General features: G+C 47.0%; 1 protein-coding gene across 11 annotated transcripts in view; it reads left to right on the forward strand.

Annotated features, from left to right (window-relative positions):
• LOC125751489 (muscleblind-like protein 2a) overlaps positions 1–12,897 on the forward strand; it is a 47,073-nt gene that overhangs the window by 16,708 nt on the left and 17,468 nt on the right. For all 11 annotated transcript variants that reach the window (XM_049030631.1, XM_049030479.1, XM_049030388.1 and 8 more), the window contains 2 exons: positions 11,904–12,068; positions 12,676–12,876. In XM_049030631.1, coding sequence (XP_048886588.1) covers positions 11,904–12,068; positions 12,676–12,876 — 366 coding nt within the window. The remainder of the gene's footprint in view (positions 1–11,903; positions 12,069–12,675; positions 12,877–12,897) is intronic.

Consider the following 12,897-nt stretch of genomic DNA (forward strand, 5'->3'; position numbering starts at 1 on the left):
CTGGTATTTAGTGCCTGGTTTACATGCCAAAACTTTATGTGGTTTGTAATGCCCAGTCATGTGCTGATTTATATACAGTCTTTTATATAAAGTCTTAAAGCTATTTATTTGCTTGGGAAAAAAACACAATTTCACATTAGGATATGTGAAAAATAACAGTAAGACAATAAAACCAAGAAGGAACTGCTTCTGATATCCAAAAAGTTATTGATAAAGGTAGAAGAACATGACTTCAGCGCCCAAAGCTCTCCTCAGGGGCACCTGTGTCATTCCATCTGCTCCTTAAATTTCACAATCAGCTCACTTAATTAACTTAATTAGTTAAGTAACTCAATGAGGTATTGATTAGCCAAACAAGGAGAGCCAGTAGCTGAGTGAAAAAATACATGGGTGTACTGGTTTGGAAATGGCTGATATGACCGACTTTGAAAGGACGTCAAAAAATAGTTCTGCATCAAACATGAAGATAATCTAACACATCATTTTCTTTGACATAAGACTTTTCCGTAGTGCTGTATGTTTCTCCTTTTTAAAGTCTAATTTTCAATTTACACTTGTCCTCAAGTGTACCTGTGCATAGTGTAATGTAATCTTAAGTGGACAGATTATATTACTTTATAGTAATATACTTTGTATAGTAATATACCTAACTAGTACTGGGTATGCCTTACTTTATTGGGAACACATAAATAGTACTGGGTAAGACCCACTTTATTGGTAATACCTTGGCACTTTTGCTTCCTGAACCCCTTCAAGGGTAGGTAAGTTGAGTGCATCTAGAGGCCTTGACCCGTTATGAATTGGCTGTTTTTTCCATATCACACCATCCTCTGTATCTATTGACGGTGTAGCTGGTTTTCCATGTGAACATCCAAAGAAGTAGGCCATTTCTGAGATGGTGGAAGCACCACGCCTGGCACCAGCAATCCCACCACATTCAGAATGGCTTAGATCCAGTGTCTTAGCTGTCCTAATGCTTAGTCAAACAGTAAGTGAAGCTCCTGTCCCGGTCTGCATGCTGTATATATTCAGCTGCAGGCGCTCGATTCTCTGTTTAGAAGAACAAGTTTTTGCCCTAATGAGCAGATGTACCTAATAAACAGGATTCTAAGTGGACAGGTTTTTTTTTATAATTAAATAATATAGATGTCTCACATTCAGGCTTGGCAGTTATACAGTTAGGATTCATGTTACAACAGTTTAAGATATGAGCATGGCCCAGTTACTCCTTGTTCTCTGAATTTATCTGCACCCTTTATGAGGTGGGATGTTTCCTGTCCTTCAGTTTGGTGCGACTGTTGGCTGAGTGAATCCTGACCCAAAACATGAAAAGTCAGAGGGAAACCCTGACGGGGAGATTTATGAAGTGCTGCTTAAATGTAGAGCATTACTGCTGTGCTGGCTAACAGCAAAACCTGTCATTTGCTGCTGTGACCTGACTGAGCACTGTGAATAGCTGCATGCATTGGTGTTAACACTGATCACTTGCCTCAGTGCGGAAAGTCTTTCATGCTTCAGTTCAGAGGTAAACGGAGGATGAGTGTATAATCTTTAATGAGCACGTTGGGGTGCATTTTGAGAATTTGAAGTCCTTTAAATAGACTTAATGGGCATGATACATAGCAGGGCTTGGGTGTTTTTAAAGTGATAATGTGGTTGGGTTGAGTTTGGGTATCTGTTGGCTCTGTGGAGGTCCTGCACAGTGTGTGACATGTGTCACCGTGACGTATCTGAGGGTTAGAGTTCATCCTATAAAGGTTTACTGGAGTGTTGTTTTGGTTGTTGGACCAAGATAGCAGAGAAGTAATGCTACGTTCCATTTACCTTGGAGGTCAGAACTCGGAACTGGGAATGTTGTCACACATGTTAACAGTGTTCCAGTACAGAAACCCGGAAAGCCATTTAGTAGGACCAGGGACCCATTGCAAAAGCAAGATTTCTTGCTTACCTGGATAACTTGTCAGATTTAATTTACTCCAGTTTAAATGGCCTTTATGTTCACTTACATCTAGCCCAGATTACCTTAAATCCAACAAGCTGTCTGGGAAATTAAGAAATCCTGCTTAATGAAATGGGCCCCAGTTCTAGCCTGGTTAATTGTTAGCTGTTGTTAGCAATATCTATGGATAGCACATTACGCAGTATTTTGCGTAGCAACATGTCCACAGATAGAGTTTGGACAGTACTGTGTGTACGACCGATTTAATGAGCCACAAATAAGACACAAGTTCTAATAAACAGTGTAAAACTACAGCTCTAATGTCTTTAACACTGTGAATTCTGTACGCAGGATCGTGTCGATTTCTCCGAGTTCACGAGTTGGAATTCTGACTTCAGGAGGCGTACCAGTTGAAATTTCTGACTTGGAACTTGGAATGTACGAGTTATGAGTTCAAATGGAACACTGCATAAGTTTCCAAAACGCTGGAGCCTCCTTTAGCTCCCTGTCGAAGCCCACACAGCGCTTTGACCTGCTGCAGTCCGGGCAGCACCCTCACTCCCCCCCAGGAAGCTGCATGTTGCGTTGCCCCCCCAGCTCATCGGCGCAGATCTCTGTTTCACGGCTCCTCTCACCACCATCCCCAGCAAATGGTTTCTATCTGACTTAATAGAGAGCGCTTTAGCCGGCACGCTGTCACTGCACGCGGAGGCCGTCGACGGAGCTGTATTTATGGTGCTCCCAGCTGTCACGCTGGAAGACAGCCCGTTATTTTAAAGCCGGTGTGTCGGGCCGCAGGAGAAAGGCCATCCTCGGCTATCGCTGAAGCAGTTGGCGGGCGGCTTTGCTTCCCTGCAGCTGCTTTCTTCGCTCAGGGCCGCCTGACGGGCTCCCGTTCACGGTCTCTGCTCGAGGGCTTTCCGTCCCCGACCCATGCTGTAATCTGCCGCCAGCAGTTCGTGTATTTTAGGATGGAGCCTCTGACTTAACGTCTTGCTCTGTTGTTTCTCAGCTTTATGGAGGTGTACTTTAAACTCCTAAGATTTTATAAATTCTATGTTTGTTCCATCTCCGGGGTCTCTCTCTGTGATTCTCTCTGTCTGAGTGGATGCCGGCTCCTTGCAGAATTACTGCCAGTGCAGAGGCTTCCTCACCCCCTGGAGCATGCGAAACTGAGATATATGTTTTGGTACGGCTGGCACACAGGCTGCCAGGCTACTACCCTGCTCGCCTGTTCACCATGCCTTCTGCTGTCTGCATCGTGCTCGCTCACTCATCGTCCTGTGCTTGAGCTGCACTGGCTTTGTTTGCAGTTCCATACCTCAGATTTCCATCTTTCCTGCTGGAGCGTATGGCAGGGATGTGCCGGCCTGAATGCACACATGTAACGTTCACCAAATCACCACCGATTACATGGGTCGGTGTGCAGAGGAGATGCCCGCGGGAAGGCATGACAGCTGAACATTTAAAGAGTAAAACCACTCTTGCCTGAGTGAAGCTTTCAGTTTCTTTTCTTTGGGTGTTTCTCTCTCTTAACCACATGCCGTTTTAAAGGTGCCTTTTGTACAGTATCCTTCATTTTGACATCCAACTCTCTTTTTAAGCTTGACTTATGCTGTTATTAATCGGTAATGTGATGCAGATCTTTTGTTTAATAGCGTATTTGCACTATCTAGGCATTCATAGCGTTGTCTTGGGGCTGTGAGCATGTCGGAGCATTTCGGAGTATCCAGGCATCTAAAGCTGACATCTCAAATGGTGTCACTTAAGCTCCCGTTACACCACAGGCTGGGACCATCGCTCTGCACTGAGGGGGCTCTGCGGCACTGCTGTATGTGTGTTTAACAGGAGGGCTGCGGCATGCCCCACATACTGCAGAGCCTGAGAAGCACTCACCTTTTTGGTGGTAAGAGCTCCTCTGAGGGACGGGAGTCCTAATTAACTAGGAAGATTTCCTATTTGTCCTGTGTCTCTTCGGTGTTAGGGCAACCAAGAATAGAACGCACGGCTTATTTCGCAGTTTGCATTCGGGGAGGGTGGGGAGCATGAAATTCAGGTTCTGCCTTGCAGTGTCGAAGTCAGCAGACGTCTCTCTTGTTTTTGGTTACACCCCTAAACCGTTTTCACCTCCTGCAGAAATAAGCTGGGAGGTGTCAGCTGTTGAACAGCGAGGCGCTGCCCTCAGAGGGGTCCCCACCCCCGGTTGCATGCTGCCTGGTTCGGCTTCACATGTCCCATAAGGGGGATGCGCGGGATTCCCATAAGGAGCAGCCCTCGGGACCGTGGGCAGGCAGGCCTCTTGCACCGAAAAGGCCGCACTCCCAGTTAAACTCCCGTCCCCAAGGCACACCGCTGGGCTCTAGGATCTGTGTGTGTGTGCGTGTGTGTGTGTGTGTGTGTGTGTGTGTGTGTGTGTGTGTGTGTGTGTGTGAAGGATAGATTACCCGGGATAGGCTCCAGGCCCACATGATTGCTTTGAAGATGGATGAACGAATGTTCATCTTTTACTTTCCTTGTTCCAAAAAGCCGTACATACAAATCACCCAGCATTTATTAAATGATAGGGCAGATTTTACATGAGTTGCATGAATTTGATGCCTTTGCCCGTCTGAGGGCCCCCCTGTGATGGTGACCTCAGTACCACATGACCCCCGGCCCAGCATCACATTGCTGCTTTGGATATTTGCTTTTCTCTGGACCGCTCATGTGGCACAGAGAAGGTGGCTCTCAGCCAGCTTCACATGGATGAAGGGCCCCTGATGCGATCGAGTGCTCGGCTTTGAAAGGCTGCGCTTCTTTTACGTTTGTTCAGCTGATTCACTGTGAGGCTCTTGTTCTCCTCCCTCATTCTCTTTTTGTGCTTCTCTTGCTCCTTCCTTCTCTCAGTGGATGTAATGCATCATTTATTGTGCCTGAACTTCCCTGTGTTTTCATACATATGTCAAATTAACGTTTAAAATGAAACGGAGGAGAGAAATCGATGGCTGGGCGTGCAGCTGGATACAGGGAGCAGGTAGGGCTCACTAATTGGCTTCTGCTTGCAGGAACCTGCCGTAATGAGTCATTAACCTTTAAAGCTGAGATGCTGGCCGACGCTCATGGTCACTGTGGCGAGTTCACAGAACATGGTGTTTTTTTTAATCCCTGTTGGCGTCACTAGTGGCAGGATGTTGGAGCCCATGACCAGCCGGCATCTCCTTCACCGCCTTTTAGACCCAACGCACCACTGTTTCCACAGTTAACAAACAATACGCTTTTTCTGCACCTTCTACTGCACTAGCCTCAGCCCCACAGCTGCTGCGTGGTCCCTTCAGCAGGCTCGCGCAGCCGTGCTTCTGCTTGGGAGCTGTTTACCAACCCAACACCAATGTTCCTGAGGGCCCTCGTTAATGCTCCTTCTTCCTGATCCTCCTCCCTCCCATGGTAGCATGGCTTGACAGTGGCCTCGTCTCTCTTCATCTTCTTCTGTGCTTGGATTTGGATTGTGAAAATCCGCACAGTGTCATGACTGTGGGTGTAAACATACTTTTAATGCTGCCTCGAGATATAGCGTGCCCGGCAGCTGTGATGTGGGAGACCTCTGCCCTTGCATCTGAACGTTCAGTGTGTTCAGCAATGACCGGTGCAGGCATGTTATAGCACCAGCGTGTAATTCATCCAACTGAAATCTTCTGCCACTGAAGATGTATCCAGAGAGCTGCCCCCAGATACTTTACAGAAATAGCAGCTCCATTTATCGAGCTAATTTCACATCCCAGACGCTCTTATGGAGACCTTATGGAGGTTTTACCGCAGAATCACAATAAATCTTTCATAGCATCTCCATACAGACGCATTTTGTCCGACTGATTCTCATATCATTCCAGGTTTCCCAGTGCTGCCTTTAGCCAAATGCTTTGTATTTCTCCAAAGTTGTGATGTGCCAGAGTGGGGCAGCTGCTCTATTACAGATCAGGGGTTTGAGGATATGCGAGTTCTAGCCACATCGATCAATTTGCAGCCCCTGTGAAACACTGATGTTTTTCAAACACGCTCCCACCTTGACTTCCCTACTGAGCCGCTGACACCACCTGGCACCTTGCTCATCCTCACAGACGCGATAGAACAAACCATAACACAAAAGCGGGGGTGGCAGAAAAATGGAGTGTGAGGGACTGGAAGAGTTTGGGACCCCATCTGTGTATGGCCTGAGCCACTGCGGCTGCCTGCTGTCCTGGCTTGGGGTGTCTAACATGTCTGGTACAGTCGTCTTCTCCATGTCTGTGCCATCATGCCACTGGCTATGGAATCGTCCCCCCTGCAATGGGTGTCTGCATGCCCCGAAAATGGAGGAAGGATGACGTGTTTTCGTGATGTGAGTCACTCAGCACCTTCCATTATTCACTCTCCGCCAAGCAGGAGCACGCCGGGGCTGATTCAGGGGCTCACGGAAATGGACTCCGCCTCACAACGGGGCCATTGTCTCTTTGTGATGGCAGTTTAAGGGCAGGCTGACAGTGACAGAAAGGCCACCCTCTGTTCATGACCTACATGGGGGGCGGAGCCAAACATGCACACATCTCGCCTCACCCGGCGTTCACATGCCCCCAGCCCACAACTGACGTGCTGTAACAGAAGTATTAGAAAGTACTGGAAGATCCCTATCCATGCATTCATGCCAGGCAGCACAGTGCAGAGCTGTATAGTTTAGGCAGACTTCAGTGCTTGTTGTGATCATTTAGGTTTTTCGTGACGCACTCCATATATAGCCAGCCATGGCATAACTTAAAGGGGCAGTTCACCCCAAAATAAAAGCATGTGTTTCAGGGCTGTTTATCCATTTAGGCTGTTGTGGAGAGAGTTGTCTCATTTTGGAGATGTCGGCTGTAGAAAGGGAATCTTCTCTCTCTCAAGATAATGGGCAGACTTTGTAGTGAGCAGTTTAATGTAGGAACTATTTTCTTTCTACTGAACTCCACATACCAGCCATATTGCTGCACAGAAGATGCTCCTGACAGTGTGACCGGATGCAAACATCAATGGCATTCTCCTCAGCTCATCTCTATCGTTAGCTAGCTCAGTGGTGCTAGATGAGCTAGCGGTACCGGTTAGCATCAGCTACCAGTACTAAGAAATAGCAACAATACTAGCTTTGTTAATAGTAATAATGGCTTGATACTGCTAAATGGATACATCAAGATAGACAAATAGCCTTATGACATATCTGAAATGTATGTTTTTTGATTTTGGGGTGAACTGCCCCTTTGAGGTATGTACGTGTAGCTGGCGTGGGTTTGGAGGTTGGAGGATTAGGGGAAACAGTGTCATTGAAGGACCTGTCACAGTACTTTTTTTGTTTTTCTGACATTTCTGACATTGTTTTACTGTTTTTCTGCGTTTTTTTGTTTCTGACATTTAAAATTGAGGCAGATGTCCCACAGACCCACCACCCAAAATGCTTACCACACCTCCCGTCCTGCCTTTCGACGCCAAGTTTGATTTCTGAGGGTGATGCTCCAGTCAGTTGTTATTGAGATGGATTGGTTTGTTTTACTGAGAGCGGATGTGATTAAAAAGGGTTTGTAGATGGCTGCTTTACAGCACATCCAAATAAGGCTGACGATGGTATTAACAAGCTGTTAGTGAGTGGCAGGGTGCGACGAATCTCCTCCTCAGATGCGTTTCGTCTGTCAGTAACGTACGAAAGTTTTACAGATGAAGAATAAGCCATCATTGATTCAGGCATTATTTTCTTCCTGATAATTTTTCCCTCAATTTATTTTCCATTTTTAGTTTGACCACATCAGACTTTAAAATGTCATAACTTGGTTTTCATTTGAGGTACATTAATAATTCAAACATTTCAATATTTGGGCCTGCCGGGGCCACAACAAAAAGGGAGAGTTTGACTTGCTTGAATGGTTTCCCCCAAATGCCAAACAAAGGCCGCTTCCCTTTGTATGAGGAAAATAAAACTGTGTCTGCTAGGTTGTGTAGTTACAATTATTACCCCTATGTCCATCTTCCCTGAGAAGTAAACAGACATTCAATACCCATAGTAGTATATACAGCCGTGGAAAAAATTAAGAGAACAGTCTTTATTTTTAAACAAATCTGCATTTTTAAATCCTGGTTTAATCCTGGTTCTGCTGGCAGAAGGCTACGCTGAGCAGCAGGTTGCTTTCAGGTTCAAACTTTCTAAGACAGCAACACAGAAGAACAAGATGAAGCAGGAAACACTGTGAACAACCAGAAACCAGTTGGAAGAGACTTTCTAATGGCAGAGATGACGTCAACTTATCTCACAGTTTCTCATGAATCGGAGGATAAGATCAAGTGACCTTCAGAAGGAATGGGAAACACTAAGTGCAGGTGTGAAGTGCACTGCTAGGAGAGTTTGTATCAGGCAGGACTGAAGACCCATAAAGCAAGAAAGAAGGCCATATATGTATGTGAGTGAGTGAGTGAGTGAGTGAGTGAGTGAGCGAGCGAGCGAGCGAGCGAGTATGTATGTATGTATGTATGTATGTATGTATGTATGTATGTATTGTACACCAGGATGACAACCTTCATGATCTGTAGGGTGGACTGATCTAGCTCAACTTTAATTACTTCACATAACTTACACTGTGCATGTGGCCACAGATGACAGACCTCGGACCACGTGATTACAGATGTTCACGAATGCTCTTCCACGCGTCAGCAGTCTGCCAACAATCATATTTGCAGGCAATGGATTCAAGTGCCGATGGTCCCCAGGAAGGAGTGAAGGACAAGCTCCATGTGCACTTGCATTCGCACACTCACACATATGGTCATGAGCTCCATCTGGACATGCCTCCTGTCCAGTGCTGTGCCTCTGTGTTCCACGGCACTGGTGTGTTTCTGCCTGCCTGCATCACCAGGCTTTTGTGAAAATTCATCAAAGTGGAGTGAGAAGGATAACCGAATAGTGTGGCGATTCGGGTAGGGGGCACTCTGGGTGAATAGTACATTTCCATCACTGATACCTGATGCGCACATGTCCCAGCACTCTGGGTGAATGGTACATTTCCATCACTGGTACCTGATTCACACATGTCCCAGCACTCTGGGTGAATGGTACATTTCCTTCACTGGTGCCTGATGCACACATGTCCCAGCACTCTAGGTGAATGGTACATTTCCATCACTGGTGCCTGATGCACACATGTCCCAGCACTCTGGGTGAATGGTACATTTCCATCACTGGTGCCTGATGCGCACATGTCCCAGCACTCTGGGTGAATGGTACATTTCCATCACTGATACCTGATGCGCACATGTCCCAGCACTCTGGGTGAATGGTACATTTCCATCACTGGTGCCTGATGCACACATGTCCCAGCACTCTGGGTGAATGGTACATTTCCATCACTGGTGCCTGATGCACACATGTCCCAGCACTCTAGGTGAATGGTACATTTCTATCACTGGTGCCTGATGCACACATGTCCCAGCTCCTTTCATATAGGGTTAGGGTTGTTGCTCCAGTCAGCAGTCATCACTCGTTTTGGTTCAGAAGATGAAATGAAGTGAGCTGTGATAAGCTGGTTGTCTGCTGGCGAGCAGCCCTCAGGATGTCCCTCCCCAACAGAAAGATAGAGATAAGGCTGCATACAAAATAGCACGTCAGAAAGGATGCCAGTCCCTCGTTAGTGTGCCTCAGGGGCTTCCCTGAATTCGTTTTGAATTGATCTTCCGTTGTTTGAATAAACAATTAACCCGTTGTTGTTCATGAAGAAAAATGTCTTTTGAAAGTAAAAAAAAACAATTGATCCACAGCCTGTTATGAAGGATGCTTATATTCGTTAGGAGGGCTTACGCTTTGTGTACTACTGCGGGACCACAATGGGTTTTCTGTGGCTTATATTCTGTTTGGAATAAAAATGTTAGTGTACAGGTGCAAATCCACACAGCAATATGCAAAGCAGTTGTGGAGTTTCACTATCAAATCATTTCTCTGTGTGAGTGACAGAAGGATCGAAATCGTCTGTGCTGCTGTGTGATTTTAGGGAGCAAAGCTTAAGCAGGTTAAATGAAAACAGGCATAATCTATTTAAGAAATTAGTGTTTCATTCTCAGTTTCCCAGGAATCCTATGTGGTGTGCAGTATATGTAGGGCATGCCCATTATTCAGCAATGTGCACAGTTCACAGAATCCAGGGGAATTGTACTTCAAAGGATGAAGACCAATTAGTACATCATTAATCAGTAAGTTTTCCTGTCATTTGATAATGGCATTGGCCTAGACACGCAGGAAGGGCATATACAGTGTCCGTGTTTCAACTGGGGGTGCCAGTGTGTGGGACTGAGCAGGGGTGGGGGGGTCCAGTGGAGGTCGGGGGCCAGCCATCCCATGCTGGGATCGTGAAGTTCCTCTGTGATGGCTGACCTTCTGAACACTGCAGTCAACTCTTATTTCTGCCTGTAACATTTATATATTTTACTGTGTTCTGTTACACTAAACTGTCCATGCATAGTTATATTTCATCACATTTTTTTTCATACTTTTTGAAAAAACAATTGCCCCAAAGGAAAGAGAGGACACCTTAATGGTAGTATGATGTTGGGGATTTACAGCAGAGCTGTTGGTTCATGTTTCTGCAAACGGACCTGGCAGCCTGGGGTTTAGAAAAACCCACTCAGGAGCCACAACGATTCGCAGAAGTGTGAACAGATGTGCAGTGATGAGGACAGATGTACACTGATGTCTGGACAGATGTGCAGTGATGAGGACAGATGTACACTGATGTCTGGACAGATGTGCAGTGATGAGGACAGATGTACACTGATGTCTGGACAGATGTGCAGTGATGAGGACAGATGTACACTGATGTGTGGACAGATATGGACAGAGCTGCTCCAAGCTGTGTGCCACGTGGACAGCAGGGGGAGGTCGGTGATGACAGCGGCTGCGTTTTCTTGTGACGGAGTGCAGTCACCCCTCCTGCAGGCCATTTGTAAACATTCTCTTTATGCACTTCCATTGAGGATAGCGGCTCTTTATTAGACCTCTTTCTGTGACCCTTCAACAGGGATGGAAACGTGAAGCGGCAGGTTTCCCGAAATGGTACCTCTGGTCCATTGATCCACTGCCTTTAAATGCTGGTTCCGGATTTGAATGATCTGGTCTCAGGCCTTGGCTCAGTTAAAATGTGTGCAGTTCCATCTGTGTTCCCAGGGTGCTTTTCTATGTTATCTAGCACCTGCAGCCCCCGTTTCATTCCCCCTTATCGGATGTGGCTGCTGTGTGATTTGTAAGGTCGTGCAGACGCATAACTCTACATGTTTCTGCTTATTACCAACACTACCTCCTGTCACGTAGGATGTTCCTAACAGTGACGCATGTTTGACGCATTTGCTCCCCTCTATGCGATAAAGGAGTACGGAAGGGAAGCAGATGAGGACTCGGATCGATGGAGTATCGTGCCTCTTCTAATCCTCACTCCAGAATCATTTAGTTTGGGGAGTCAGCGAACCGCTGGCTGCGCTCTGTGAGATATCAGCACAGGCCCGTCGCATGGCAGTATAGCTAAGATGGCGTCAGAGGTGTCTATGCTTCCCATCCATCCTGATCGTGAGACGCTCCAGGAACGGCCTGCCGCCTGGGCTGTGACAATACTCTCTCTTTTCTATTTTCCCTTCTTCCATCCCTTTTTTGCTGTTGAGTATCTGATGCACCACCGTTTCCTTCTGGGTCCACTGGGGGTGGTCTGGCCCCCTTACTGCACTGACTCCGTGGTGTTAGCGATGAGCTGCACCCTCCTTACAGCTGCTTTTGTCTTCCCTTTGCGGGTCCTAATCACTTCTTATTAATAAGCTGTCAGGGTATCAGCACAGAAATGATCCGGTCTCTGCCAGATGCCTTCCGTTGCAGTTATGTCATCTGCAGGTCTGACTCACCGCTCCATATTAATGAGGTGACCTTCATGCTGTCATTCTGTCCCACCCCCGTCCGTTGCAGGGCCGATGCACGCGAGAGAATTGCAAGTACTTGCACCCTCCGGCACACCTGAAGACGCAGCTGGAAATAAACGGCCGCAACAACCTCATCCAGCAGAAGACGGCGGCAGCCATGCTGGCCCAGCAGATGCAGTTTGTGATCCCGGGCACGGCCATGCCGCCAGTAGTGAGTGCCCACCCCCACACCATCCTGCCACCATCTAATCCAGAGCCAGGTGCAGCCCAGGACCTGCTGGCCTGCGAATTACACCATACATTATACAGCCATAATTTATACAGGAGGGGGAGAACCATATCATTAGCCAATGATGTGGTTTGAATTATTGAGTGACAAGAGAGGGGACACCTCGACAGCCAATCAGCTCTCAGCTGTGGTCACTGCCCCTCTGGTTCTGCCCCTGTATATACCCCAGTTCAGGAATTACATGTGTCTCTGGGTCAGATCATCAGATCATTATCTCCATGAGTTTTGATGAGGTGCTTGTCAATATTCTCTATATGGTATTGATGGTTAATTAACAGTGACTTCTAAGGTCAAACACAATAAACCCCTAAGGTCTCTGTAATTTTAGAAACTGACAGCATCCTAAAACAGCTTTCAGGGTGGAACTGGGCTTTCGGTCTGATTGCGGATACATTTCTCAGTCCCATAAAACATCTCCGCTAACATGCGTTTCAAGCCTCTGTATTCCTGTGAAAACACAGCATTTTCAGTGTGTGTATTACAGCTGAGTCAAGGAGGTCACACTTGGCTTGTTTTTTCCCCTCCCCAGCCGACGTTTCCTGTAAGCCCAGGTTTGGGAAGCAGCCCGGGGATCAGCTACACTCCGTACCTGGCACCTGTGACCCATGGAATGGGCCTCGTCCCCACGGAGATGCTCCCCAGCGCACCCGTCATCATGCCGGGAAGCCCGCCAGTCTCGGTGCAGAGCTCCTCCTCCTCCCAGAAGCTGCTGAGGACCGATAAACTAGAGGTATGTGGAGGAACCGGCAGA

The sequence above is a fragment of the Brienomyrus brachyistius genome, chromosome 1, assembly GCF_023856365.1.
Source record: "Brienomyrus brachyistius isolate T26 chromosome 1, BBRACH_0.4, whole genome shotgun sequence".
NCBI classification, from domain to species: Eukaryota; Metazoa; Chordata; class Actinopteri; order Osteoglossiformes; family Mormyridae; genus Brienomyrus; species Brienomyrus brachyistius.